The sequence below is a fragment of the Chaetodon auriga genome, chromosome 16, assembly GCF_051107435.1.
Source record: "Chaetodon auriga isolate fChaAug3 chromosome 16, fChaAug3.hap1, whole genome shotgun sequence".
NCBI lineage: Eukaryota > Metazoa > Chordata > Actinopteri > Chaetodontiformes > Chaetodontidae > Chaetodon > Chaetodon auriga.
The window spans coordinates 4,779,903-4,804,622 of record NC_135089.1 but is presented as its reverse complement, the minus strand read 5'-3'; the positions used below and the strand labels follow the sequence as shown (position 1 = coordinate 4,804,622).

Sequence of the window (24,720 nt, the reverse complement as noted above, 5' to 3'; positions counted from 1 at the left end):
TGTCTGTCTGGACCCTCACAAGGACCCGCTTTGTGGCCGTTTGTGCGCCACATACAGTAGTTTCCCCGCAGCCTTTGCGGGCCGCTTCCTGCGTTTTAAAGCACACTTAACAACACATGACGGCAGAATTTCAAAATTTTATTTCAACTCATGTTAACACACAACTGTTAAAATGTTCACTCTGGAATTGACTTCTGCATAACAATGTCTGCAAGCTGGCCCGATCAGCTGTGATTTGTTTGGGATCTTTGAGGGGTAAATGGAGCTGTTTAAGTCGATGACATCTACGAAGTTGACCCGGGAAACAAACAAGATATCCTCGTGTTGTCAAATACATTTTTCTTTATAAAAAGAATCTTATTTTTGAAATATTTACATTTCCTCTTGAAAAAAAATTAACAGGACACCCTTACAGTCCAAATAGAAAAGAAACGTCAAGTATTGCATTGCAATGCAAGGACCTCAGAGTCCAGATGACAAACTGCTTACAGAAAACTGATGACAATTAAGAAAAAATGCAGCAGTCCCATGTTTTTACCTTCCTCAAAGGGGTTTCTCCTACTCGAGCTGTGTCCTTTAATTGGTAGCGACCTGGCCCCTGTCGTTGCTCGGCTGGTTCTGCAGGAGGAGCTCCGTGTTTTGGGCCCTCAGTCTCTCCAGCTCCCTCTCCAGCTCTCCGAGCCGGACCAGGGAGCTCTCCACGGTCAGACCCCCCGGCTCCACGGCGCGCCTCAGCCGGTTGTTCTCCTCCTCCAGCCGGGACATGCACTTCTCCAGCTCCAGGTACTCCTGCACCAGCTCCTGTTTGGTCATATTCTGCAGGCTCTCGACGTGGTACATCTCGTAGGTCTCGGAAAAGTCTCTCTGGAGAAACTCCCCACCTGCGTTCCCGGGCCTCCCGATGCCGTCGCTGCCCCCTCCGCTGCCGTCGTCGTCGTCCTCCTCCTCGTTGTCGAATAAGTCCTCCTCGCTGCCCGTGTCCTCCATGCGGCCACCGACCCCTGAGGGTCGCCTGACCCCGGTCTCGGTGTTGAGGTCGGGCTCCTCTCGGTCGTGCTCGTCCATCAGGAACTGGGTGGTGTTATAGGGGGCCACTGGGAGCCCTTTGGCAAACATCTCCTCTCTCACCCGGGAAGCCCTGGCCGTCTCCTTCTCCTCCAGAGCTTTCCTTTCCTCCCAGGAAAGTTTGTAATAAGGCTTCCAGTTGCGCTTCTTCCTGGTGGTCCTGCGCCGGTGCCTCTTCTTGCCCAGACGCGAATCTAAGCCCGTGTCGGAGTCGATGAGCGAACTCTCCTCTTGCACCTGGTTTAAAGTCCCCTCCAGCTGCCCGTCTTCGCCGTTTTTCCCCTGTGAGAGATGATTACCGTCTCCCACTGCATGAACATCGGGTTTCGGATGAGGCTGAGCTGCAACAGGGCACTTCGGGAGCTCGTTTCCGGCTGCTGAGGCAGGGCACACCCCCCTCTGTCCGCCTTTCATTTGCCATAACTTGTCTGTGTTGATATCCCCACAGTCCTCCGCCCGCTGCTGCTGCTTCTGGTCTCTCTGTCGCCCCCTGTCGCCGTTCTCCGGTCCACCACGGTCGCTGGCCGAGAGATGCTCCATAGCGTCTCCGCTGATCCCACCTGATGGGCTGCCCGAAGTTTTCAGGTGATGGGTCTGCTGCGCTGGTTCTGTCATCCTGATGATCCGCTCCGAAGGCTCCTCTTCAGCGCATTTCAGATCATGTTGACGCTCTCAAAGCTGAGTTTCAAAGTTCGCTAAAAGACGTAAAACTTAATTTGAACAAAAATATACTTGTTCCAGAATGAGCTGATATCTCTAAATAAAGTTTAAGTTTTGTCGTTTGAAGACAAACTCTCGCAAAACTAAAAGGAAACTTCCGAACTGTAAACACTTGTTACTCCTCCAAGGGTTTGTCAGAGCAACTGTCGCTAACTACCATTAACTGTTTCGATGCTGTCAAGGCTGTCGTTCACCCGGAGACGACGTTCCGCCGTCACATCAGTGTCCAGTGTGCTACTCAAGAAGAAGGAGCTCGTCTTTATATAGCAGCTCCGCCCCTAGCCGTGCGCATGCTGCCGCTTGTAAAGCCTGTTGGATTGTGGGACATGAGGTTTTAATGTCACTGAAGCGCTGGAAGAGACCGCCATACTAAACTACATAGTCCACAAATCTACCATAACTGACAACTCTTGTAACCAATCAAATGGTAGAATATTGAGCGCGAGCAAGCACACACCTCTCTTTGTTGATTGGACAGGAGGATAACTTTGCTGTTGCTAAGCTTGAAGTATTTTATGATTGGACAGTCCAATAGTCAATCAAATGTACGTAATCCACACCAAGAAAGCAGTCCGGGGCATTTTTATGGACGATACTATCTACAAATAAGGGGTTACGCTTAAAAGTTCCGAAATACAAGTTAATTTAAGTACGGTCGAATTACATTATATGACAAGTGAAAAACTTAAACATATTTTATACGTAAGACCATAGCGTTTCGTTTTATCTGCTGACCATACAGTCTAACTCAGAATTAATAATAAAATGAACACATACCTGTATGTGAAGCAAAATGGAGAAAACCTCTTATGGAAACTAGTCCGTTTTGAATGTTCATATAAGAAAATAAAGCAAAACTGCTCATTTTCAAAATCCAGATATTTTCATGTTTAGAGGTATAAAAGGGTGTCGTTTTAGTGCTAGTTGGGTCATTAAACGTTTCAGTGTGAATACTCTGTGTGTTGTGCGGAATGATACGTTGCGGGGCAGGGGCTCGGGGGAACTCTGGAATCAGCGTAAACAAACGACATTTATTGTCAAGTTGCCGCTACGAGCACAGCTCGGAGCCCCTCGTTGTTGAAGGGTGGGTCAGGCGATCGCACACTTGCTCAATAATCATGTTACCAGTGGACGGGGTGGTGTAGATCGGTTTTGAGTATTTATGCGCAGCCCATGTTCTGATATGCAGTGTTAGTTTTACACTGTTGTGCCGTGTTAACAGCTAAGGATAAGCTAGCTAGCTAACGTTAGCAAAACGTTAGTTAGCAAATGAGCGCTACGTGGTAGTATCGCTCCCAAACTAACCACTGCATCAGTCTATAAAGTGTGAATTCATACTCATTACAAACAAAATAAACGTTAAAGTTAGAGCACGACATTTCATAAGAAATGGTTTCGACGCACGACCAGTATCTGATAAACGCCATACTGTACATAAAGCCAGGCCAGCTAGTGCTAACGCTAACTGATAAACCATGAGCGGTCGATTAGATTCAATCAAAATGTTTCCTTATTATCAGGCTTTTGTCGATACAGCTGAAGCGAACACGCAACAGTAAAATAACAATACCGCTTGCTATAGAAATTGCTAACGTTAGCCATCTGCTAACTAGGCCAATGTGTTAAGACTGGCTCGGCGTAATTGCTGGAATATTATGTTTCCCGTGAGACTTTCCTACTAAATAATTCCGATAAATTTCAACGTTTACTTTATGACATTCTGTCGGAGCGGCATAGACCATAATCTGAAAAAGCACCCAAACGGTTTGAAAAGCAAGTCAGCTTGGCCATAAATCCGCGACATGGAACCCTCGATGAACTAGTTTAGTTTCAGGAAGTAGACAGGCCCTGATCTTGCAAGGCAGCACTGAAGCTTTCCTTTATTTCTCTGATGTTAGCAAGCTTTAGTTGGGTTTTACACGCTAAACTAACAATTTACTCACGTATTGTCCACAACTTTTCTTGATGTCTGTTGTCAGTTTGTGTAAAACAGGCTAAACAGTTTAAATGTATTATTATTTGCTTAAAAATGTATGTGACAGCCTTGTTGCATATCATAATATTGGTTTTGTATTCCTCTGTTCCTCATTCTCTACATTCAGATAGCATTTTTGTAGGAGTGTTTGAAAACTGTATCCTGCAAAGAGTCAATACACTGACTTCATCTTCACCTATGCATGTGTCACTATACCATGCAGGCACACATAGAGTTTCCACAAAGCATTTAGCCTCTATCAATGGGAGAAAAGGGTTATTCAGTCTGTGACCTCTTATGGTGGCTGACGGGTCTCTGCTAACACTGCTTGTAAAGACTGGGAGTCCAGTGGCTGCAAACAACACAGGCCTACTGTTTCTACTAATAGAAGCAGGCAGAGTTTCAGCTCTGGCATATACACTGAGCTGGGAATCCTGTGAGGAAGAGGTAATATGTTCCAGTTAATATGAAACCTAATGACCACTGAGATTGAGAAATCATACCAAAGGTTCCCATATTCACAAACCAAGGAGCGGTGCAGCTACAGAACCAAAGCTGCTCCTGCATAGATCACAGCTTGTGAGGATTAGTAGGCATGACTTAATCTCTCACCCCGTCTAACATGGTTGTTGCTGCAATTGAGAGAAGATGAAAGATAGAAATTGTTATATGGCCTACGCATGGCCTTGAAGTGCAAATCCAGACAATGGCTGATATCCATCTAAGCGCAGGAGGGCTGTGCTTTTTAGATTTTCACCAAGACAGCCAGTCCAGATTGGTGTGTTTTTTTTGTTTTTTTTTTTATTTTATTTGCAAGAGTAGGCCAGAGAGAGGCAAACACTGGATGCATCAGCTGCATTGACTGCCCGAATGAGTGAAAGAAACATATCACTTTAAGCGCCTTCCACCCACCCCGCCAAACCTGCTCGTTTATGTGAGCTGGGCTGTGGATCAAGGAAGATCACATTTTCTGCTCTTCCTGACAGCACCAGTTTGAGACGGCCCAGCTGCCCACCCCCCCTCTGCTCTCTGTTATAACTCCATTACAAAAGACTTAATGAAGTTTCCAGCCAGAGCTCTGCTGCTGTGGCTTCCTCTCCATCCTCTCACAGATGAACATACAAGTCCAGCTTTTCTCTCTGCACATCCGCATTTAGATCCATCACACACATCTGGCCGCTGAGGAGGAATTTGTCTTGAACAGAGCTGATTGTTGTTGTTGAGATGTTTGCAGGTTGTTTTCATGACCAGCAGGGGGCGCCGCACTCTAACGGATTGGTCTAAAGAGCTGCATAGGGAGTATATTTATGCCTGTTGTCCCTGAGAGAATAGTTGCTTATTTGTTTGTTTTTTAATGATATTATAATTTGTCTTCCCCCCCCCTCAGATTTCGCACCAGAACTTTCAAAGGACACGTGTTGTGCTCCTGAAGCTCACCTGGAAAATATGAAAGGACTTCAGTTGTTAGATCAGAGATGCTGTGGCACACACCGGCAAACATCTGTACACAGGTAAGTGCACATTTATTATATTTTAAGTTTTTAATACTGCATTTCCCCTTCAAAGAGTGTATTCAGAGTCTCAAAACACGCTCTGATCAGATCTAATGTTTCAAAGATCAGGATGTGTTCAGAGGACTTCTAAAGGTGTAAAAGTTTCGGGGACTCGACCACCCCTGGTTCATGTGGCTCCTCTGTTTTGGCTGGGACTGGAGGAGGAGGAGGAGGAGGAGGCGAGTGCGTAAAAGCGCGCGCCTTGTTTGGAGTCATATTACGCACAGGCATGGAGAGCAGCGCCGGGGAGGGACTTTTTAACATGTGGAAAAGGAATAACTGTTGCACTCGGCTGCCTCTCTCTCTCTCTCTCTCTGCTCGGGGGCCTTTCTGGGGCAGCACAACTCTGCGCTTGCGGGGAGACACCTGTCCTGCGCCCCCAGACTTTCTACTACACACGGTTAACGAGCAAGAGCATTAAGTCATAGGCTGCAGTCACTTTCGCAGGAGTTTCCAGAAGTTGTGATAATGTTAGGAAGCGCCAAGTCACCGGCCAGCAGTCCCAGAGAGGAGAAGACGATGGACCCCAGCAGGAGGATCGGTAAGGACCTCCACACCAGCCACAAAGTGAGCTGTCTGCTCCAGCCTGAGATAAACACCATAATGTCACGATGAGGGCTTAAATGTGTGTCTGTGTCGCTTTGTAGTGAAGATATCTCTGGTATTTATGTCCCGACGCCAGGACATTCTTGAGACCTTATCTGCAGTGATTTTAGTCATTCCTATCATGTTAAATTAGAGTCTTAGAGCCTCTGCTGCGTTTTACTTTTCCATTTTACATGTTCTGTGTTTTTGACACCTTTGCTGTAATGGTTACTGAAGTGCTGGTGTTGTGATACTTGCATCCTTTTTAAATAGCTGACAGATTTACTTACTCTCCCTGCTGAATACTGACGTAGTGAAGGAGCATTCAGCACTATATTTACTGTCCGGCTCTGTGCTTGTGACCTAGTTGCCCAGTTTTGCCCCCAAGTTCAAAAATCAAGTCATTTTATTAGAGGAAGGAGTGTAAGACAGCTGCCTAATAGTTTTTATTTAGAATGAGCAGATAATGACAGCTCACTGACATCAAATGCAGCTGAAATGGATAGTGTGTGTGTGCGTGTGTGTGTAGCTGAAGTGATCATGTGCTTATTAAGAGCTGAACATGCTCTCAAGCCCACTGGTGTGATTCAGGCTCTTCACGTCCATCCCAGCGTACTCTCTGTCCGTCCAACACTGATACATCACACAAGCCCCCCTGAGCTCGCGGTCACACCTCGCCCCAAAATAGACACCTGCTGTGCAGCGACAGAGCACCTGTCAGAATCTCTAAGAGACCCCGGACGTCTGGAAACAAGGACCACCACTGATGCTACGCCAGCCACTTGACCCATTTATGCTTGCAGCTGGAGATTTAGTGTAAATCCATTTGTTTTTTCATGTTCTTTGGCAGGTTTAAGGCAGGTTAGCAGCATGATATCAAGAGCTGAACACTGAGGCTGTTTATGAAATACACTGAGATTTGGGACATTTTAAAGACATGTACGACTACGTCTGTATTCATAATTCCACATTAAAATACAGTTTGCAGTATTTTCCAGAAATAAAAATAACAGCTCATTCCCTTTTCTGATCCTCATTAACGTGTCACCAGTGTTTATTTGGGCATTCAGATAACCAGAATCCAGCTCCAAACGTTGAATTCCCGACCACTGAGCTCCTCGTTTGTCGTGTTTCCACAGCAGCATGCGTGCAGGCATCCAGGCCGTGGTTTCTGACAGCAGGCTGTGTTGAAACTCTGACACTATGCAGACACGTGTTTAAGCATTTCTGATGTCTGGATTATGAAACTGCGTCTCTGTGCCTGAAATTGTAACACACCACCATCAATGCTATATTTGAGCGTAACGCTAATACCCACTAATGAAGCCAGTGAGGTCACCCCCTCCACCCCGACCCCGACCCCTTCCCGCCATGTGCCGTCATAAATCAGTCAGGTGGCCGTCAACCCACCGTGTCTTAGCAACTTTTTAATGGTTACTGACATCAGCTGGAAAACACCTCCCACTTCTTAAATTTGCAGGCTGGAGCGAAGTGAGTTCAGAGGTTTTGAGTCATGTGGTGTCACAGGACTTCTTGTTGGTTCACTTTTCCCACAGATGAAGCAGCAAATGTGGCCTGCGAGCCTGAGATTAGTTGGTTTCAAGCAGTCATGGATTTGATTTCAGAGACAGGTGTCTGCGGTGTTGTTAAGCCTGGAGCTCTGTGTGACAAACCGTTAGCCTGCATACACTCAGGATTTACACAGACGACATCCACGACTTGACTTTATGGGTTTGGACTATGAGTTCACAGGTTGCACCTATGGGCTCAGTGTATTTGCTGTGAGGGCTGCCAACTTCAGCTGTCATGCACGCATAAATCCAGTCCACAGTGCACTAACAAGACGCCACAGATTCATATAAAACCACATCCAGCTGCGTTTACATTTTCAGACGACAGTAGAAAGAGTCCAAAAATAGAGAAAAGCAGTTTAACCCCATTGTTCTGGTGGCTTTCAGGGGTGAATACGATGGATTTTCACCTGCTCTGTGTCAAAACACATCGAGCCTTCTCTTTCTCTGAACAGGCCAAACCTTTTCATTCAATAACAAATGTTGATTTTGCAATTATTATTAATATTATTACTATTAGTAGTAGTTATATCATTTGTACACATACTGCAGTGAGGAAGCAAAGCCAAATCAGATTTATACACCTTCATGGCTGCACTGATAAATAAATCATTGACAGAATCTGTACCGTCTAATTATAATTCTGTCTTCTTTCCAGCCTGCTGAGACAAATGTTAACTTAAACACGTGAAAATCAAACACAGACTCCAATTTTTTTGCTCATCTGTCCAGCAGAATATTTAAATCATCGCGATTTGAACACGGCAACAGAAAATGGGACTCGCTCTCCTCGATCTGGTTGCCTCCTGAATATCTGAGGAGTCGGTAGCCGGATGAGGAATCCAAAGATTTTGGGCCTCCAGATAAGCGAGATGCTTTCTGATTCAGGGCTCACGTCTTTGTTTGATATATATGTATTTGTTAAATTTCTTCAAGCATGAGTAAAGAAGGTGAAAGTGAAATCCTGTTATTAATGATGTCATTACATGAGAAGTATTAAAGGTGTGCTGGCTGATTGGTCTGCACACTGGTTCCTCTCTGTGTGGTCATCTCTTGCTTATTAATGAGTAAATGAATGATGTGTCACTCATTAGGAAAGACAAAGAGAGTGTGAGAACCGAACGCTGTTTATTTTCAGCCGAATACAAAGAGGCTGCTTTGCTTTCATGTTTGACTGCGCGCTGTCCAAAAAGCATTGGCAGTAATTCTGCATTTCAAAATAATGCTCGGCTTGCTTCTAATCCTTTTTCTTGGGAGTCTGTTCTCAGATCAGATCAGAGTCGCAGCTCTGTTTTTTTTATCAGGCTCTCCTCAGATCATCTTTTAACTTCATTAAAGACTGGACTGAATTAGAGATGCAGAGAGGACGGCCCTGCTCGCAGCCTGACCCGGTCTCGTGGGAAAAACTGGGGGACAGAATTGAGAAAATTGAATTGACCCTCCACCCATATCATATCAGCAACACCCCGACTTGCCGATCTTTCTGTAAGTGTAGAATTCCGGCTAGCTGGCTTTCATGACAGTTGTTATGCTGAGAGAAACGTGAACCGTGTCCCAGGAGGAGCTGGTATGTGCGTGAAGAGGACTCATGCAGACACAGTCTATCTCTGACCAGCTGATGTGGTTCCTGTCTTTCTGATCCTCCTCAGTTTGGAGGCTGCCCCGCTGCTCACAGCGTCGATCCACCCTCAGGGAACATATCCCTTATGGGATTGATTTGAGTGTTTATTGTTTTGTCACTGCTGGTCCAGCAGAACCTTGTTTTTCTTTAGCTCTTAGCCAATTGTTCACACATGGAGCTGCTATGCAACAGTTTTTAGGGATGGGTCGGCCCGTCCACCACTTTGGTGGCCATGAAATTTCCTCGAGCTCCACCATGAGGTTCACATTTGTGCTTTTTAGGTCTCAACAAGTGTTCACACATTCAGGGGATCCCTTAGCTTTCCATATAGCATCATCATTAGTGTCAAGCATGTAATCTGTCCAATACTTTAGTTTTTGACCAAATACCTGCGAAACAAATTTGGGATTTGAATTCTTACAGCTTCTTTTTGAAGCAGCAGACTGCAGCCCCCCATTGTTATTGTAGGAATGATAGCATGCTGAAGTTAGCAGGTAGCTCAAAACACTGCGGCGCAAAGACACGAGGCGGTGTGGCTAACACTTCACTTAGCACCACCGTCAGGTCAAATTTGTACTTACTTTGATTTTTGACCAAATAAAACTGATCACATTCCCCTCAGCATCACCTGTATGTTGTGTTTGGCACTACTTGGTAAATGTTAGCATGCTATTGAGCTAATCTAAGATGTCAAACATCATAAAAATCATAGGTTGTCATCGTGTGTTAGCATACTGATGTTAGCATTTAGCGCTAAGCACTGATGTGCCAAGGTACAGCTTCACAGAGCAGCTAGCATGATTGCAAACTAGCCTTGTTCTAACTTTCTTTCCTCTCCAACATGGCCTCTTCTGTTGCTCCTCTCCTTCTTCTTCTGTGCTGCTCTCTTGAAGTGCTTTCGTTAGAATAACATCAGCACGGTTACTAGCCAGTTGCCATGCAGGCCATTTGACCATTTGATGAAGTGGATGTCAACCAGATTTTCAGCAGGAGGCGACGAAAAGAAAACACAATTCAGCTGTGGAGTTTGAAGAGTCATGCCCGTCCCTCCGCTCACACCCTTGTGAAAAGGCGTTTGGTGTATCAGAGTGTGAAGGCACGTTGTGAACTGTGGATTGGCAAACACTCGCAGACTTGTGCTCACTTGTTCTGTTGCGGTGAGATATTAAAGTGATGCCGGTTGGACTGCAGGAATGTGTTTAAGGTTGGAGAGCCAGTAATAAAAGGTGAAGCAGTGGGCCGAGACAGAACACAGTTAAGGCTGTTTGGGCAGCTTAGCGTGGTCAATGACCTGCATTTAATCAGGTCCATGTGCTCTGCTTGTGGGAATGCCTTGCATGTGGTAACAGCTTGGAAAAACAGGCTTGTTATGGATGGAGGGCTGGTGGGGGGAATTTCTTTGTGTTCGACCCTGATGGGGAAGAATCCTCGGCTCCAGTTTGTTTCTAGGCGGGGAGGGGGCCCCAGAGCAGCCTTTGGGGGCCCTCTGAGGAGCTTCAGCCATTTGGCTCTGACAGTATGGGGACTGTGATTTAAAGAAAAGAGAAAGAATGCCAACTGTGTCTGGACAAATCTTTAGGGGTGAGCAGAAGAGACCAAGCCATGACGAATAATTTGACAAGAGCGAGAGTTTGTTTAGACATCTCTTTTGAATAGCCGTGAAAGAGAAGAGAGCTCAGTGAGAGGTCCCATTCATCCCGGCAAAAGAGGCAATGAGGCATAGCTGCATGTCCTTGAGCTGTTGCACTGTAAAGCTGGAGCTGCTTTATTTTGCCATAATAAGTTGCAAAGCAGTTTGCTGTAACCAGGTTCTTAACATTTTGTTTTACTCCTGTTTTGCAGAATGTTAATTTGCATTATTCAGAACCTTCAAACCAGTTTTGAGCCTGAACGTCTGAAGATTTTCACACCAGTTATTTGAAGAAAGCGACCAATATTTATCAGTAAATTTGGCCCAAAGAACCTAAAATGTATTCAAATAAAGTACTAAATAAGAAACAGCTTCAATTCATACGCAATTTGAAGGACAAAACACCGCAAAAGAAATAATTGTAGAAATATTCACAAAAAATGAAGCTGATTCTGTGCAGTTTTATATTGGACTCATGCTAAAACATCCACTCACAGTACTGGATCTGCCTCCAGTCCTCTGTGAGTCTGTCATGTTTGAACTTTTGCACTGAGAGTCACTGTTTCAACACTGTCCGCACGTCCTTTCAACTTCAACCCCGCAGTCCAAAACCATCCTTATCTTCAGGCTGGAGCTGCAGCTGACAGATCTGTCCATTATTGATTATTTTGGCTGTTGTTTTTCGTTTGGATTAATCATTTAAATTTGTCTGAGGGCAGCGGGTCGTCTTCAGATCGCTCCACTTCAGCCCTCATTTAATCCAAACCAGCTCATGTAAAAATACACCCGTAAATTGAAAAGAATTCTTTCTTGTGCCAGCAGTCGGCTTTGTGATTGATTGTAAAACTTATTTTTACAAGACACAGTGCATGCACCAAATGCAACGTAGTTGTTTGTTTTGTGTTTCGCTGATAACACAACTGGACTTTAACTCACTGTGAGCTCTCAGCTTAAAGCTTCTATATTCACCATATTGATCCCTTTTCGCTGCCATCTTTTTTTCGTCCTCTAACGTGCCCGATCCGTTCACAACAAACACTAATCTGCTCTGCGGCTCTGTATTTGTTTTAGCGTCTTGATTACATTTCCATAGCAGGCAGAATGAACCAGGCAAACACTCTGAAACTTTCCATAATGTAACTGCTCTCCTGCTGCCTGTTGGCCTGCTCCTGCCCCCGGAGAGAAATAAATCTTCAAATTATCATGAGTGATTCACGTCTCAGCGTCTCCTCGCTTTGTTTTGAACTTGAAGTATGGTGTTCGTTTTTAGAGGAAAGTCTAGACTGGAAGAAAATGCTCAGGGAAAGATTATTTTTTAAAACTTAAAGTGGCTTTTCAGGACAATCCTTGAACCTCCTGTATGGCCAGTCAGGTTTGTATATAAAACACAGGCTCTGGTTTAGGGTATAAGCAGAGAAGTCTTGACCGTATTTGTGCGGGTGAGTTGAGAAATACAACAAGGTCTGTTTTCAGTGAAAAACCCACTGCTAAGCTCTTCGAAATGAAAAACAAAACCAATTTAGGTCAAGAGGCACTTAAACAAGGCAGATAATTCCTGTACTTTGTGGTACTTTTCACAAAATTATACTTTGTGTGTCATTTTTTTAGCCATACGCCCAGCATTGCTCCAAGCTGGTGGTCTGAAGTGTTGGATAAAATGTTCATGGTGCCCCGAGGATGAATTTTACTGACTTTTCTCCACCATAAAGTCAAGATTTTAATGTGTCCACATCTTTGGTTAATGACAAAAATACCTCCAAAACTAGCACATTCCCATCAGCCTCAGCTGTACTTTGTGTTTAGTGCTAGTTAGCAAATGTTAGCATGCTAACATGCTAGGTAAACATTTTACCTGCTCAACATCTACGTTAGCATTGTCACTGTGAGTGTGTTAGCTTGCAAAAATCAGATGCAATATAATGATAATAATAATGATAGTAATGTGAAATTCATTGTAGAAATGATCTTTCTATGGTTTTATCTATATATAGTCGGGGAGAATGTATGAACTTCTGCTGAACCTCGTTAGACTCATTACATTAAGCCTGTGTGTTGTCACAATAAAACAGCATGAAACCAAGTGAAACTCAACTTGCTGATGGCGCCGTGACTCAGCGTCAAGCTGAATCACCGTTTATTTTTGCATTAAAACTTGCCGTTTTGCCTCTCGTGTGTTCGTGTGTGTGCTCCAGGGCTGGACAACGAGGACGTGCGCGTGATGATGCAGGGCTCCAACATGGTGAAGGTTCGCTCCTCGAGGTGGCAGAAGAGCCGAAACCTGCGGCTGCTGGAGGACGGCCTCACCGTGTGGTGCGAGTCCACCAAGAGCTCCCGCAAAGCCAAAGCCCGGCAGACATGTGAGTGCTGCTGAAACTTGGCTTAATGACCAGGGAGAGTGTGTGTGTGTGTGTGTGTGTGTGTGTGTGTGTGTGTGCGCGTGTGCGTGTGCGTGCGTGCGTGTGTGCGGGCTGGCTTGACAGACTAATCATCAGGAGGGAGGATTTAAGGTGGAAAAGAGGCAAAGGACCAAGTGGAAAAGGGTTTGGGAGAAAAGGGAGCTCTGACAGTGAGACTGCTCATGAACCGGAGTCGGTCCTCTCGGGTGAAAAGAGGGGAAACTTCAACGATATCAGATTAGGAAAGAGCTTCGCCCAGAGGGAAACTTATCTGCAGGGGAGCCGTGCAGAAACAAACCAGCACCCTCCACCAGTACAGAATGGGATGTGACTCATGCAGCCAGCTTATTGTTCAGGGTTGTTGAACTGTTTTATCTCGGCTCTATCTCCTGCCCTCTCCTCTACTCTGCCTTGTTAAAGTATTTGTTTGTTTTCTTGCTGACTGAGGAGACTAATTATGGCCTTTGCAACCTGGCTAAACAATAATCAGGTGGAATTTATGAACCACTTCTGCGAGACTTATAAAGAGCCAGGTACGGCGCGCTTTGCTTTGTCGCGTGAAGTCCAGGTCTGTTCCAAGTTCCCACAATGTGCAGAAAGTGGACTCCTTATCTGATTGGACTACATTAAATGTGAGGATTTAATAATTAATCTCAAAGGCGTAGGTTTGGTGCACAATGAGGTCAGAGGTTGTGCAACATCAATAAAGTAATGTTCTTCATTTGCATGAATTGATTAATATTGTTACGTTATTTATCCCAAAAAGCAGAGGAGTTTGGGAACTTTTGTCCACCAAGAAGATAGACAGCCTGAGAGGCAAGATCCAGGGTGAAATTGAGAAAAAAAATTGAGATTTTTTTGTAATTTGGGTGGTCTGAGCCTTTAAACATCCACCTGCTGGTGGATTAAGGAGCCTGTATGAAGGTGGATGAAGATCCTTTTTAAGATCCGTGTTTATCAGAAGAAGCCTTTTTTTCCCCGACCAGGAGTGGGAGTTAGCAGTGACCTTTGCTAGGAAAGAAAAAGGGGAAACAAAGCGAAACAAAAAAAGAAGTGAGTTTAATGGTTTGTAGCACAGCAGATAACAGGAAACAGAAGCAAAAATGAGCTTAGTCTGGCAAGTCGAGTGTTAAATGCAAATTTGCTTGCAAAGTTCGGGCTCGCAGTTGTACATTAAAAAGCTTTTCCTACTCCTGCACACTCAAGTCTCAGCCTGCTAGCTTCCTCATTAGCATACAAACTCCAGGAGGCGATTTGCAAGGTGAAAAACAAGATTCGATTTCCCAGATTAAATTTATAACCTCTTTAAATGTCATTTTGTAAAAGTAATCATCTCGATTGGCAGTGCTTTATCTGGTAACTTGATAGTCTCTCTCCTTGAGTATTTAAGGCGTCATGCGTGAGGGAGATAAAAGTTACTCTTAGTAAGGAAGTAATAAGGAAGTAAAGGAGAACTTTATACCCGGAATGCATCCATTGTTTTAAACTTCCAGCTGTCTATTAATACTGAAGCGTTGTGTCCAGACATGCATGCTTTCTTGTCAGTATGTAGGACACATATCTCCCGATCGCAGTTTCTCAGAGTCGATGAAACAGGAAGATGGAGACTTTACGTCAGTCTGGGGTGTTAATCATAAAAACATTAGAAAGTCGGAGAAACGGTGGTTTTTAAAGGACATCATCAGCTCTTTTAACCTCAGCAGAGCAGTTTCACCTGCCTCGTCTTTTCCATGTTGGTCCAGAAAAGTTATTTAAACAAAAGAGATTCCACCCTGTGGAGAAAGTCAAGGTGTGGGACGTTTATTTAATCTTGAGGTTTCTTTATGTTTCAGTTTCTTGGAGCAAATTCTTCTCTCGGAGTGAAAATGTTCTGGGAGCTGCGGTAAAGGTGGAAAGGTGTCAGCTGACGTATACGAGCTCAATCTCTCTCGCCCTCTTTTATTTTCTTCCGCGTTGCTTGACCTTTCGCTCTCCCGCCTCTCCTCTGTGCTGATGAAGGAATGCGGTTTGATGCTAACCCATGCTAGCCTCGCGGAGCGGGTCAGCGGGTGGTGAAGGCCGTCTTGATTGTGCTGCAGCCGTGCCAGAAATAGACGCAGGGTGGTCGAGTTGCAGCGGTTAACGCTCCGCCCAATGATGACAACAAGTAGTGTGAAGGCAGATACTGATAATGCCACACTGGCAGGCTGCTGAGGACCATATCTGTGTGTGTGTGTGTGTGTGTGTGTGTGTGTGTGTGTGTGTGAATCCAGGGTGAAGGCTTGGCTTGGTTCTTCTTTTTCCAAACTCCAGACGCTTCTCCAGGTCCAGTGTGATCTGACGCCTGCAGCCCAGTGCTGTGTCTTCTGCTCAAGAGCACTTGGCATTGAATACAATACTTCACACTTCTGCTGGCCCTTTCTAAACCTCACACACACACACACACACACACACACACACACACACACACACACTCACACACATACATGTCACTTTTGCCATGTCTCTGGGAGAACCACAAAGGAGGAATGTGGAGTAATTTTGAAGAGGTGGATGGCAGAGGCTTTATGGCCTCCACTAAAAGAATGAGGCTATTGTCAGGGCAGACACTGCTTATTACCCAACTGAGTGATCACCACACTGCAGGCATCCCGGAGCAGAAATAGACGAGCTCCTGTGCTGAGCAAAGTTGCTGTGTACGGATTAGCTGGTAGCCAGTGTGTGTTTGTGTTTGGCTGTCTGTCCTGGTGTCGCCCGGACTCACCGGAGCTCTGCAAATGCAAGCTAAACAAATCACGTTAAGTTGTAAATCTCAGCCTTTTTTGGCCTGTTTCTCCTCAGAGAAAATCACAGAGATAAAAACCCCTGCTAGAGGACAAATCTATGACTGTGAGGACAGTGAAACATGAGAAAAAAATTAAACTTCATTAAAATGAGTCTTAGGTATGTTGGTGATCCCCCGGCTTTTCATATAGTTAACTTTCTTTGCATTAACTAAGTGACTGATCATTGCAGCTTTGCCTTTCTTTGTGACTAAACACATGCAAAACTAGTGACGTTGCTAATTAGCAAATATTAGCATGCTAACAACTTAGATGGCAAACCATACCAGTTTAACAACTACAGTTAGCATTTTCACTGTGAGCATGTTAGCATGCCGATGTGCAAGCGCAGCCGTAGGCTCTTTATTCTGGTTTTATTACATATCCCATAAACCAACCCTTCAAATTAGCCCCTGCAGTTGAGATAGTGACTGCTATAAAACACATTAAGAGGGCTTTGCTCTTTGACTGCCAGCGGAGAGAGCACAACCCAAAGGTCCAGCATTTTATATACATGCCAGTCTGTCCGTGTGCTGCTAAGAGCCATAAAATGCATCTTATGTTTTACAATTACGCTGCATTGTCTCTCTGTTGGCGCACATGGATCCCGAAAAACACACGACTTTTGACATTTAGCTGCTTTGCTCCATGTGTTGTTGTGATCCCGACAACACAAGCACCCCGTGGGTCTGAACTCTTCTTCTCCTCTCCCAGTCGCAGTGACAGAAGTGGAGTGTGTGCGTGAGGGCTGCCAGTCCGAGGCGCTGAGGCGTCTGTCCGGGTCCATGCGGGAGAAACAGTGCTTCACGGTGGTCTTCAGGGGAACCAGGAAGAGCCTGGACCTGGTGTGCTCCTGCGAGGATGAAGCCCAGCGCTGGGTGCGAGGCCTCCGCGCTCTAAAGGAGCACGTGGCCAGCATGACTCAGAAGGAAAAACTGGATCAATATCCTGCCTTATTTCCAGCATGCTTGAATAAATGCAGCGTGGCCGAGGCAGCACTGCTTCGGGGACTTTCTCGTGTGCACATTCTCGGCATAGCTAAGACGAGCAGGAATGACCAGTTAAAACAGCCCTGCCCGAATCCAGTCTGCTCATTTCAATCCCTCGTAGTCAGAGTGTAGCTCTCAGGTAGTGTATAACATCAACTTTCTGCTTCTTCTTCTGTTCATCATGCCCTCATCCTCTGTTGATGTATTTTGAGTTTTGTGAACGTATAAATCAGCAGGGTAATTATCTTGTTTGTGCCATCCTGTCATCTAGTTTATCCTGTCACTGTCGACTCTCAGTAGCCTGGGTGATCATTATCTTTAATGGCGTGGGCTTCCCGTGTTACAGGCAGGTGACAACGAACTAAAATAAGTCTCTTGTTGCTATCGACTCTTTTATACAGTTACGTTACAAAGGGACTGAGAATAATTGTGTTCTGCTTGCATGGAAACAAGCGTCAGATCCAAAATAGAGAGCCTGTTAATCTGTCTATCATTTGATTTATTGATGAGAGGTTTTGAGAGGCAGCAGCTGAATTGATCCAGCAGGTCACAGTGTTAAACAGTGTTGGTGTCTCACACAAAACACTCAGTTGCCAGTTTATTAGGTACACCTGGTGCAAACAGCCCTGCATTGAATCCTGCTTTCATGAAGGTTTTCTGTTCAGTTTCTGCTCAAACTGTTTCAGAAAGGTGTTCAGCTTCATAGTAATTATGTAGGAGTGTAGTTGTGTTAGAATGGCGGCTGTTCATTTGCACATCATTTTGTCCAACCCATTCATATCAATGAGGGTAGGTTAGTACCAGAAAAACCTCTCTGTGTCATGCAAAGGCACCACAAACTACATCCTCCAGAATGATCATGAAGTTCAACCAACATCTCTCTAAACAGCATCGATAGGTGAACATCACCTTCATGGAGGTGGCATTGACTGCAGGGCCGCTGCATCAGACTGCATTAGCTTTAGCTGGGTGTAACCTAATAAACTGGCAGCTGAGTGTTTGTGCATAAACGCCTGCCAGTGGAGAGAATGAACCGTGGAAAGCATCTGACCACATTATCTGTGTTTTTTAGCTTCTTAGTGTAGCTCCAAGTGACAGCTGCAGGTCGAAGGGCCCTGAATGAGGACTTTTACATTGAAGCTGCACAATCAAAGGTTCACTTCCCGTGTGATTACAGCAGCCAGTAACTCTTTTTGTGTACTTATGGGCAAGTGAGTGTTGTATTAACATTGTAAACAAAACCCTCTCAAGTTGGCTAGGAAGGAAAGAAAAAGACCTTGGGTGGGTCCAAAGAAAACAGCACCCCCCTCCATAGAAACAATAGGTAATGAGTGGTTTGATAGAACGGAGCTCAGTAAAAACTCCACATCAGGAAGCATCATCCAGCTAAAGTGTGAGATTTCAGTGTTTCTCTGCACGTTATGAATCCAAAGACTGCCTCAGCTGTCTTATTCCTTAACTGTTAAACCTGGATCCGAGGCTACCTGAGGCGAGCGGATCAGAACCAGGATGGCAAGATGAGCTACGATGAGGTCAAACGGCTGCTCCAGATGATCAACATTGACCTGAGTGAGCAGTACGCCCGCTCTTTATTCAAGGTCAGGCTCCTCATGTGTACCTTATGTGCGTTTTGCAGCTCCTGGAAAATATCCTCAGTTTACTGTGAGGCCAGAGACTGTGGTCTGTTACCAAGTCAGTGGCAAGCCAACCACCCCCCCACCCCCTCCACATTTTTATCCCCTCCCACAACAAATGAAGAGCCAGTTATTTCTTTACTGTGGGGGATTACTGCCTGCTGTGTCACTCAGCTCTCTATTACAGCTGAATTGTTGTTTTTTATGCTCCTTGCCGATGCTCCTTACAGCACTGACCCTCCTCAGAGAACTATATTTTTAATGTACATCTGCACAGCTGGGTGGAATTATGACAGAGATGCTTTCCCCGCGGGGAGTTCGAAGCACTCCCAAAGTAAAAGCATGCATGTTTGATATGTATCTGTGTTTCTCAGCGTGTGTTTGATTGTTTGTGTTATTCAAACATCCCAGAGGTGTGACCGATCTGGTGACGGTCGTCTGGATCACATAGAGATTGAGGAGTTCTGCAGGGAGCTGCTGCGACGGCCTGAGCTGGATGCCGTGTTCAGACACTACTCCAGTAACGGCTGCGTGCTCGCCACTGCTGAGCTGCGAGACTTCCTGGGTGACCAAGGAGAAGACGCTTCATTGAATCATGCCCAGAAACTCATACTCACCTATGAGCTCAATGACTGGGGTGGGTCCCGAAAGCACTCATTAAAGGATTTAGGATTTACTTTTCTAAAGACTGCGGTGAAATTATGATGATTCACTTGTGTTTCCTGCAGCGAGAGTGGGTTTGTTTTAAGGAAGAACTAAGCAGTTAGCATGAGCAGTAATAGCCACCTTCGCAGAGCTGACAATGACATGTTCAGATGCATTATGTTCATGAGGGATTCAGGAGAAAGAAAAGACCTAAAAGGGCTTGTTTCTTCCTTCTACCTACAGTAAAGGAAAAAAAAAACTCTGTGAATTCATATATGTAGGATATGACATGAAAAACTAAAAACTAAGCAACACACAGGTGTTTTTTAAACATGCACTGTGAGACATTGATCGAGTGCAGTGATTTCAACACTGTTTGACTGCCAAGTGAAGAAACAGCTCCATGACAGCTTACAATTGATGGTATTAATATAATTTACAAAACAAGTCAAGACTGTTTTCCCCCAGACTGTCAAGCTCAGTCCCTGCCAGAGGAGGACACTGTGACCCTGGCTTGTCTTCCGTGTCCTTCAGTGCTAATATATGTAGTTTAAACCTTCACGGCTTTGCTGATGAACCAACTCGATGGAAACACTTTGGCGTCTTTTACAGCTCAGAAGAACCAGTTGATGACGCAGAATGGTTTCACCATGTACATGCTGTCCCTGGAGAACGACGTGTTTAACCCTGACCATGCCAGAGTCCACCAGGACATGAGCCGCCCTCTGTCCCACTACTTCATCTCCTCGTCGCACAACACTTACCTTACCAAGGACCAAGTTACCAGCGCCAGCAGCACTGAGCCGTACATCAGGTATTCAGGCCCATCGAACAGCTATTGAGAGTTTAATCTGCTGTCACCCGCTGCGATCGTCCTGTGGTGGAAGATTAAGCATGTCTCTCCCTGACAGGGCTCTGAATCAGGGCTGCCGCTGTGTGGAGCTGGACTGCTGGGATGGAGATAAAGGCGAACCCGTCATCTACCACGGCCACACTCTCACCTCCAAAGTGCCTTTCAAGGTGGTCATTGAAACCATCGCCCAGTATGCCTTCAAGGTGAGAGGAACCTGCCTTGCGGGTGCTTGCTGCTCCTCTTCACTGCTAACGAGTAAAAAATGTAAATGGTCAGTGAATAAATCCAGATGCGCTTCTCACACACTTGGCTCTGAGGCAACCCTGTGGTATTTAAAATTCTACAGCATTGCAGTGTGTTGCAGCTACTATGTGATCTAATTGCATTTTAATGGCTTTGGCGTTCAAGTTTTCCTGTGTTCCTCCCTGCAGGCGTCCCCGTACCCTCTAATCCTGTCCTTGGAGAACCATTGTTCTGTGGAGCAGCAGGTTGTCATGGCCCGCCACCTCCGCACCATCCTGGGCAGCAAGCTTCTCACCCAGCCCCTCAGTTCCCAGCCGCTGGAGGATCTGCCTTCTCCTGAGGTACAGCACGCACAGCTGCGTCCTTTTTGCAAAGACTCTGCCTGTCTGCTTTTCTAATGAAGTAATTTGTTCCAATTACCTTCGTGGCAGGAGCTGAAGGGGCGTATTCTGGTAAAAGGGAAGAAGCATATTCCTTATCTGGGCCAGCTTGGTAAGAACGGCAGCTATGCCAGCTTCTCCTCAAGCTCTGATGATGAGTTAGCGAGCAGCAATAAGAACACGCCCAAGAAGGATCCTGCAAAGGTCAGCTCAGGAGGGGCTGTCATTAAACCTGATAATGCTGCCGGAGTGAACTTTTATATAATCGACCAATTCTTTTATGTCCTCTGTCCCTCCCAGGTCTGTTCCAAACTGAGCCCAGAGCTGTCGGAGCTGGTGGTGTACTGCAGAAGCGTCGCTTTCCGTGGGTTTGAAAATGTACCTGAAAAACCTCCGAACGAAATGTCCTCCTTCTCTGAGAGCGAGGCCCTCAGGCTCATCAAAGACGCCGGTACAACAGCGGAAATGATTGCATCTTGACACGACAGAGAGAAAGAAAAAGATTTGGTGACATTGCTTTGCTGCAGCTGATTCTACAGAAAATATAATCAGCCTCCAGTGTATCATGGCATGTGGTTTTCTATCTTTTCATTTGCAGGAAAGCTTTTTGTGAGACACAACAGCAGGCAGCTGAGCCGGATCTATCCCTCCGGCCAGCGCCTCCAATCATCCAACTATGATCCTCAGGAAATGTGGAACTGCGGCTGCCAGATGGGTTAGTGCTCCAGACTAGAAGCTAGGATGCTGTTCTGACAGCAGCAAATTAAGGCAATTCATTTGAAAACATTATGTGGTCAGTAAGTGCCAAAGAAATCTTACACTGACTCGCATTTCTGCAATTTGCTGCTGCACCGCAACATATTGCACTCACCGCTTTTACTGATTCATAGACTGTAATTCAGCGTTCGCTGAAATGTTTTCCGTTGGCACGTGTGTGTTACTGACTCCGCTCTCTGTGCTGCTGCAGTGGCTCTGAACTTCCAGACACCCGGGGAGCAGATGGACCTGAACCAGGGTCGCTTCCTCTCCAATGGCCGCTGTGGATACATCCTCAAACCGAGCTTCCTGTGCAGCCCCACGTCCAACTTTAACCCGGAGAACACAGGAGGAGGCCCCGGTCACGTCCCCACCCAGCTGACTATACGGGTGAGCGGTAACCTATTGAGTAAGAGTGTTACAGCAAATTCTGATTGGTTGACTCAATTCCATCTAAAATGACTCATAATTTGATGACATGTGAGAGCATGTCACCTGCTGACACTGTTTTTAGACGTTCCTCATTATTGATATCGATACTCCTCGTATGTGTTTATGCTTTATTTACCTTGTATCGTCTTTTTGCTTCTCCACGGTGTCATTTTATCATTGCTGTTTCTGTTTGTTCTGCACATACATCCATTGCATGTCTGTCTTGCCTCCTCTGTCGCTCCTCCTGAGATTTTTCTTCCCATTAAAGCTTCTTTTTAAAGTTTCCTGATGTAAAATGAAGCCCTAAAGACAGAGGCCGTCATCTTCTGTACGGATTGTGAGGCCCTTTGAGGCACATGTGTGATTTGAGGCTGTACAAATAAAACTGATGAGACTTGATCTGAATAGAATAGATTACCAGTCAGACTTTGATGTGAAAACTGACTGATTTCTTTTTCCTTTTCAGATAATAAGTGCGCAGCAGCTGCCAAAAATCAACACAGAGAAGGCTAGCTCCATTGTGGACCCACAAGTGTGGGTGGAAATTCATGGGGTGGCTATTGATAATGCAAGAGACAAAACTCAGCGCATTGACAACAATGGTAATTCTGAGACTTCATTATTTGCTATAAAGCTTTGACAATAAAGCTTCAACCTTGTTATTAACTGTACAGCTATTCCAAACAGAGAGCTAATGCTGGATTTTAAACCTGTTATTGCTGTGAAATGATGTTAATGCTGTTTTTCATTGTCTTATTTTGTAGTAATATAAATGCAGGCGGCTGCACTGAGCAGCACAGATCTTTGACATGTTTTTGTCGGAGCCTTTCCTGCCCAACGCCATGATTAGTTTGTTTGAAAGGTACAGGACTGGATGATGTATTTACAGCTCTTGGGCGCCCCCTACAGGCTTTAACCCACGATGGGACTGCACCCTGAGCTTCCAGCTGCAGGTCCCTGAGCTGGCCCTGGTGCGGTTTGTGGTGGAGGACCACGATCACACTGCCAAGAACGACTTTGTGGGGCAGTTCACCGTACCCTTCACAAGCCTACGGACAGGTGCTCATAAAGACCCCGCTGCACATCTCACAGAGCCGTCCCCACTGTGCATTTCGTTTGTAATGTCTGTAATCTGTCTTCTCAGGCTATCGACATGTCCATTTATTGAAGGCAGATGGTTCCAGCCTGTCCCCCGCCACACTCTTCATCCATGTCAAAGTGACCCGCAGAGGAGCCCCCATCAAAACCGTGTCCGAGCGTATGGCCGCCGCCAAACGCAAAGCATGACGTGCATCTGAACCAGACCGAAAGCTGCCTTTTCTGACAACAAAGGGCTTTGGAGAAGGAGCTCTGAATGTGAGGACAGACAGAAAGAGAGAGAGAGAGAGACTGCTGCTGCCAGCCGGTCTCCCAATCCAGACCTCAAGTGGTCCAATTTACACTGAGCCACTTCCCAACACAGGAAGAAAGATGTCGTTTATCAGAGATGAAGAAGCGCGCTGGCTCTTAGCAAATGAATTGCCTCGGGCTGGATAATGAATCCATGATCCACTGTGGGAGTGTTTGCTCTTGTCAGTGCTGACTGCTCTGGAAACAGGGCACTGAGGATTGTGGTTCCTGGAACACGCTGATGGTGGATTTGTTACAAAATGAATCTTAACGTTGTTAATATGTAGATTATTCCTTAATCTGTTTTTACACTTCAGTATTTGGCTTAAACTTAAAGAATGATAAGGAAAAACTTACTTAACTGAGGCTTTGTCATAAGTGTTATAAGTAGGAATGTAAGCAGTGATTAAAAAATGCTAATTATTATTTTATAAATGATTGTTTCAGCATTAATTGTGATTTAAAACAGATGTAATAATGTTTCACTGATCGTCGTGAAGGTTGAACAAAAGGAAACGTTTGTTCAGTTCGTCTTACCTGATCCTCCAGATACTTGGCACTTTTAATTTCTCTCTGGAGAAAGATTTTATTTTGTGAGACAGATGACAACACATTTCCACGATTTACCAACAAACTTGAAATATAAACAGTGTTAACTAACAGACATGTGTTTACTTATGTTCTTAAGCATTTCAATTGTATTTGCCTCAGCGGGCAGTCACTGAAATTGTTCTTGTCCTTACATTCAAATCTAAAAAACTGTGGTTAAACATTAATTATAACAATCTAATACAACCACCAATTACTGTAGGCTGCAGCGACTCGTTTAATACTCTTATAGGGATGTTCCCTGATAATAAAATGGTGCAGTAATGAAAGGTGCTACAGGTGGATTACTGTAATTACAGTACATATGATCAGGATGAGCTTTACGAGCATTTGGTGAGTGAAGAATGACTTCGCAGTTTTAAAGCTTTTAGCCTCTGTTGTTTGAATGGCACTTGGTATTAATGTATGCGTGCAAGAGAAAATGCTGTTTTCATAAAAGCACTACTAATAAATCGTTGTGTGAGGCCTTTTTGTGTTTGTTTTTGCATATGCGATCACATGAAAGAGAGGCTTCATATGTGTGTGTGTATTCAGGGGGGTGGGGGTTTCACAGGGATACAATATGGAGGAATATGTCCACATTTGGTTTGCATTTAACACTTGTTTGCCTTCTGAACAGCTAAACCATTTGCAAGCAGCAGGAGCTCCAGAGGGGTGAACTGCATGTGGGCCGAGGCCAAAATAATGCAGGAGGCTATTTGTAACAAAGCTGGCACCACTTTGTAATAAAATTAGAGCATGTTGCAGTACACCAAATGTTGTCAGCTAGCTTGCCTTCATTGGGGTTGAAATGCTCTTTATTTGAAAGTGAATCTGCTTTTGACGGACTTGGATTGAAGCTCACACTGTTCCCAGCTTGTGTGGTATCTTTAG

The 24,720-nt window shown here is 45.1% G+C and overlaps 2 protein-coding genes across 2 annotated transcripts; one reads left to right on the top strand and one right to left on the bottom strand.

The window, feature by feature from the left end:
• Positions 1-117: 117 nt before the first annotated feature.
• Positions 118-2,015, bottom strand: hexim1 (HEXIM P-TEFb complex subunit 1). The gene has a single exon (XM_076753652.1). It carries the CDS (start codon positions 1,678-1,680, stop codon positions 577-579), a length of 1,104 nt encoding a protein of 367 aa, XP_076609767.1. The 5' UTR covers positions 1,681-2,015; the 3' UTR covers positions 118-576.
• Positions 2,016-5,577: 3,562 nt separating this feature from the next.
• On the top strand, positions 5,578-24,314 carry plcd3a (phospholipase C, delta 3a). The gene is made up of 15 exons (XM_076753200.1): positions 5,578-5,854; positions 12,913-13,077; positions 16,632-16,860; positions 18,375-18,504; positions 18,952-19,177; positions 19,798-19,999; positions 20,097-20,241; positions 20,470-20,622; positions 20,713-20,865; positions 20,962-21,112; positions 21,260-21,376; positions 21,629-21,807; positions 22,316-22,451; positions 22,759-22,908; positions 22,994-24,314. Exons 1-15 carry the CDS (start codon positions 5,782-5,784, stop codon positions 23,134-23,136), a joined length of 2,352 nt encoding a protein of 783 aa, XP_076609315.1. The 5' UTR covers positions 5,578-5,781; the 3' UTR covers positions 23,137-24,314.
• Positions 24,315-24,720: the final 406 nt, after the last annotated feature.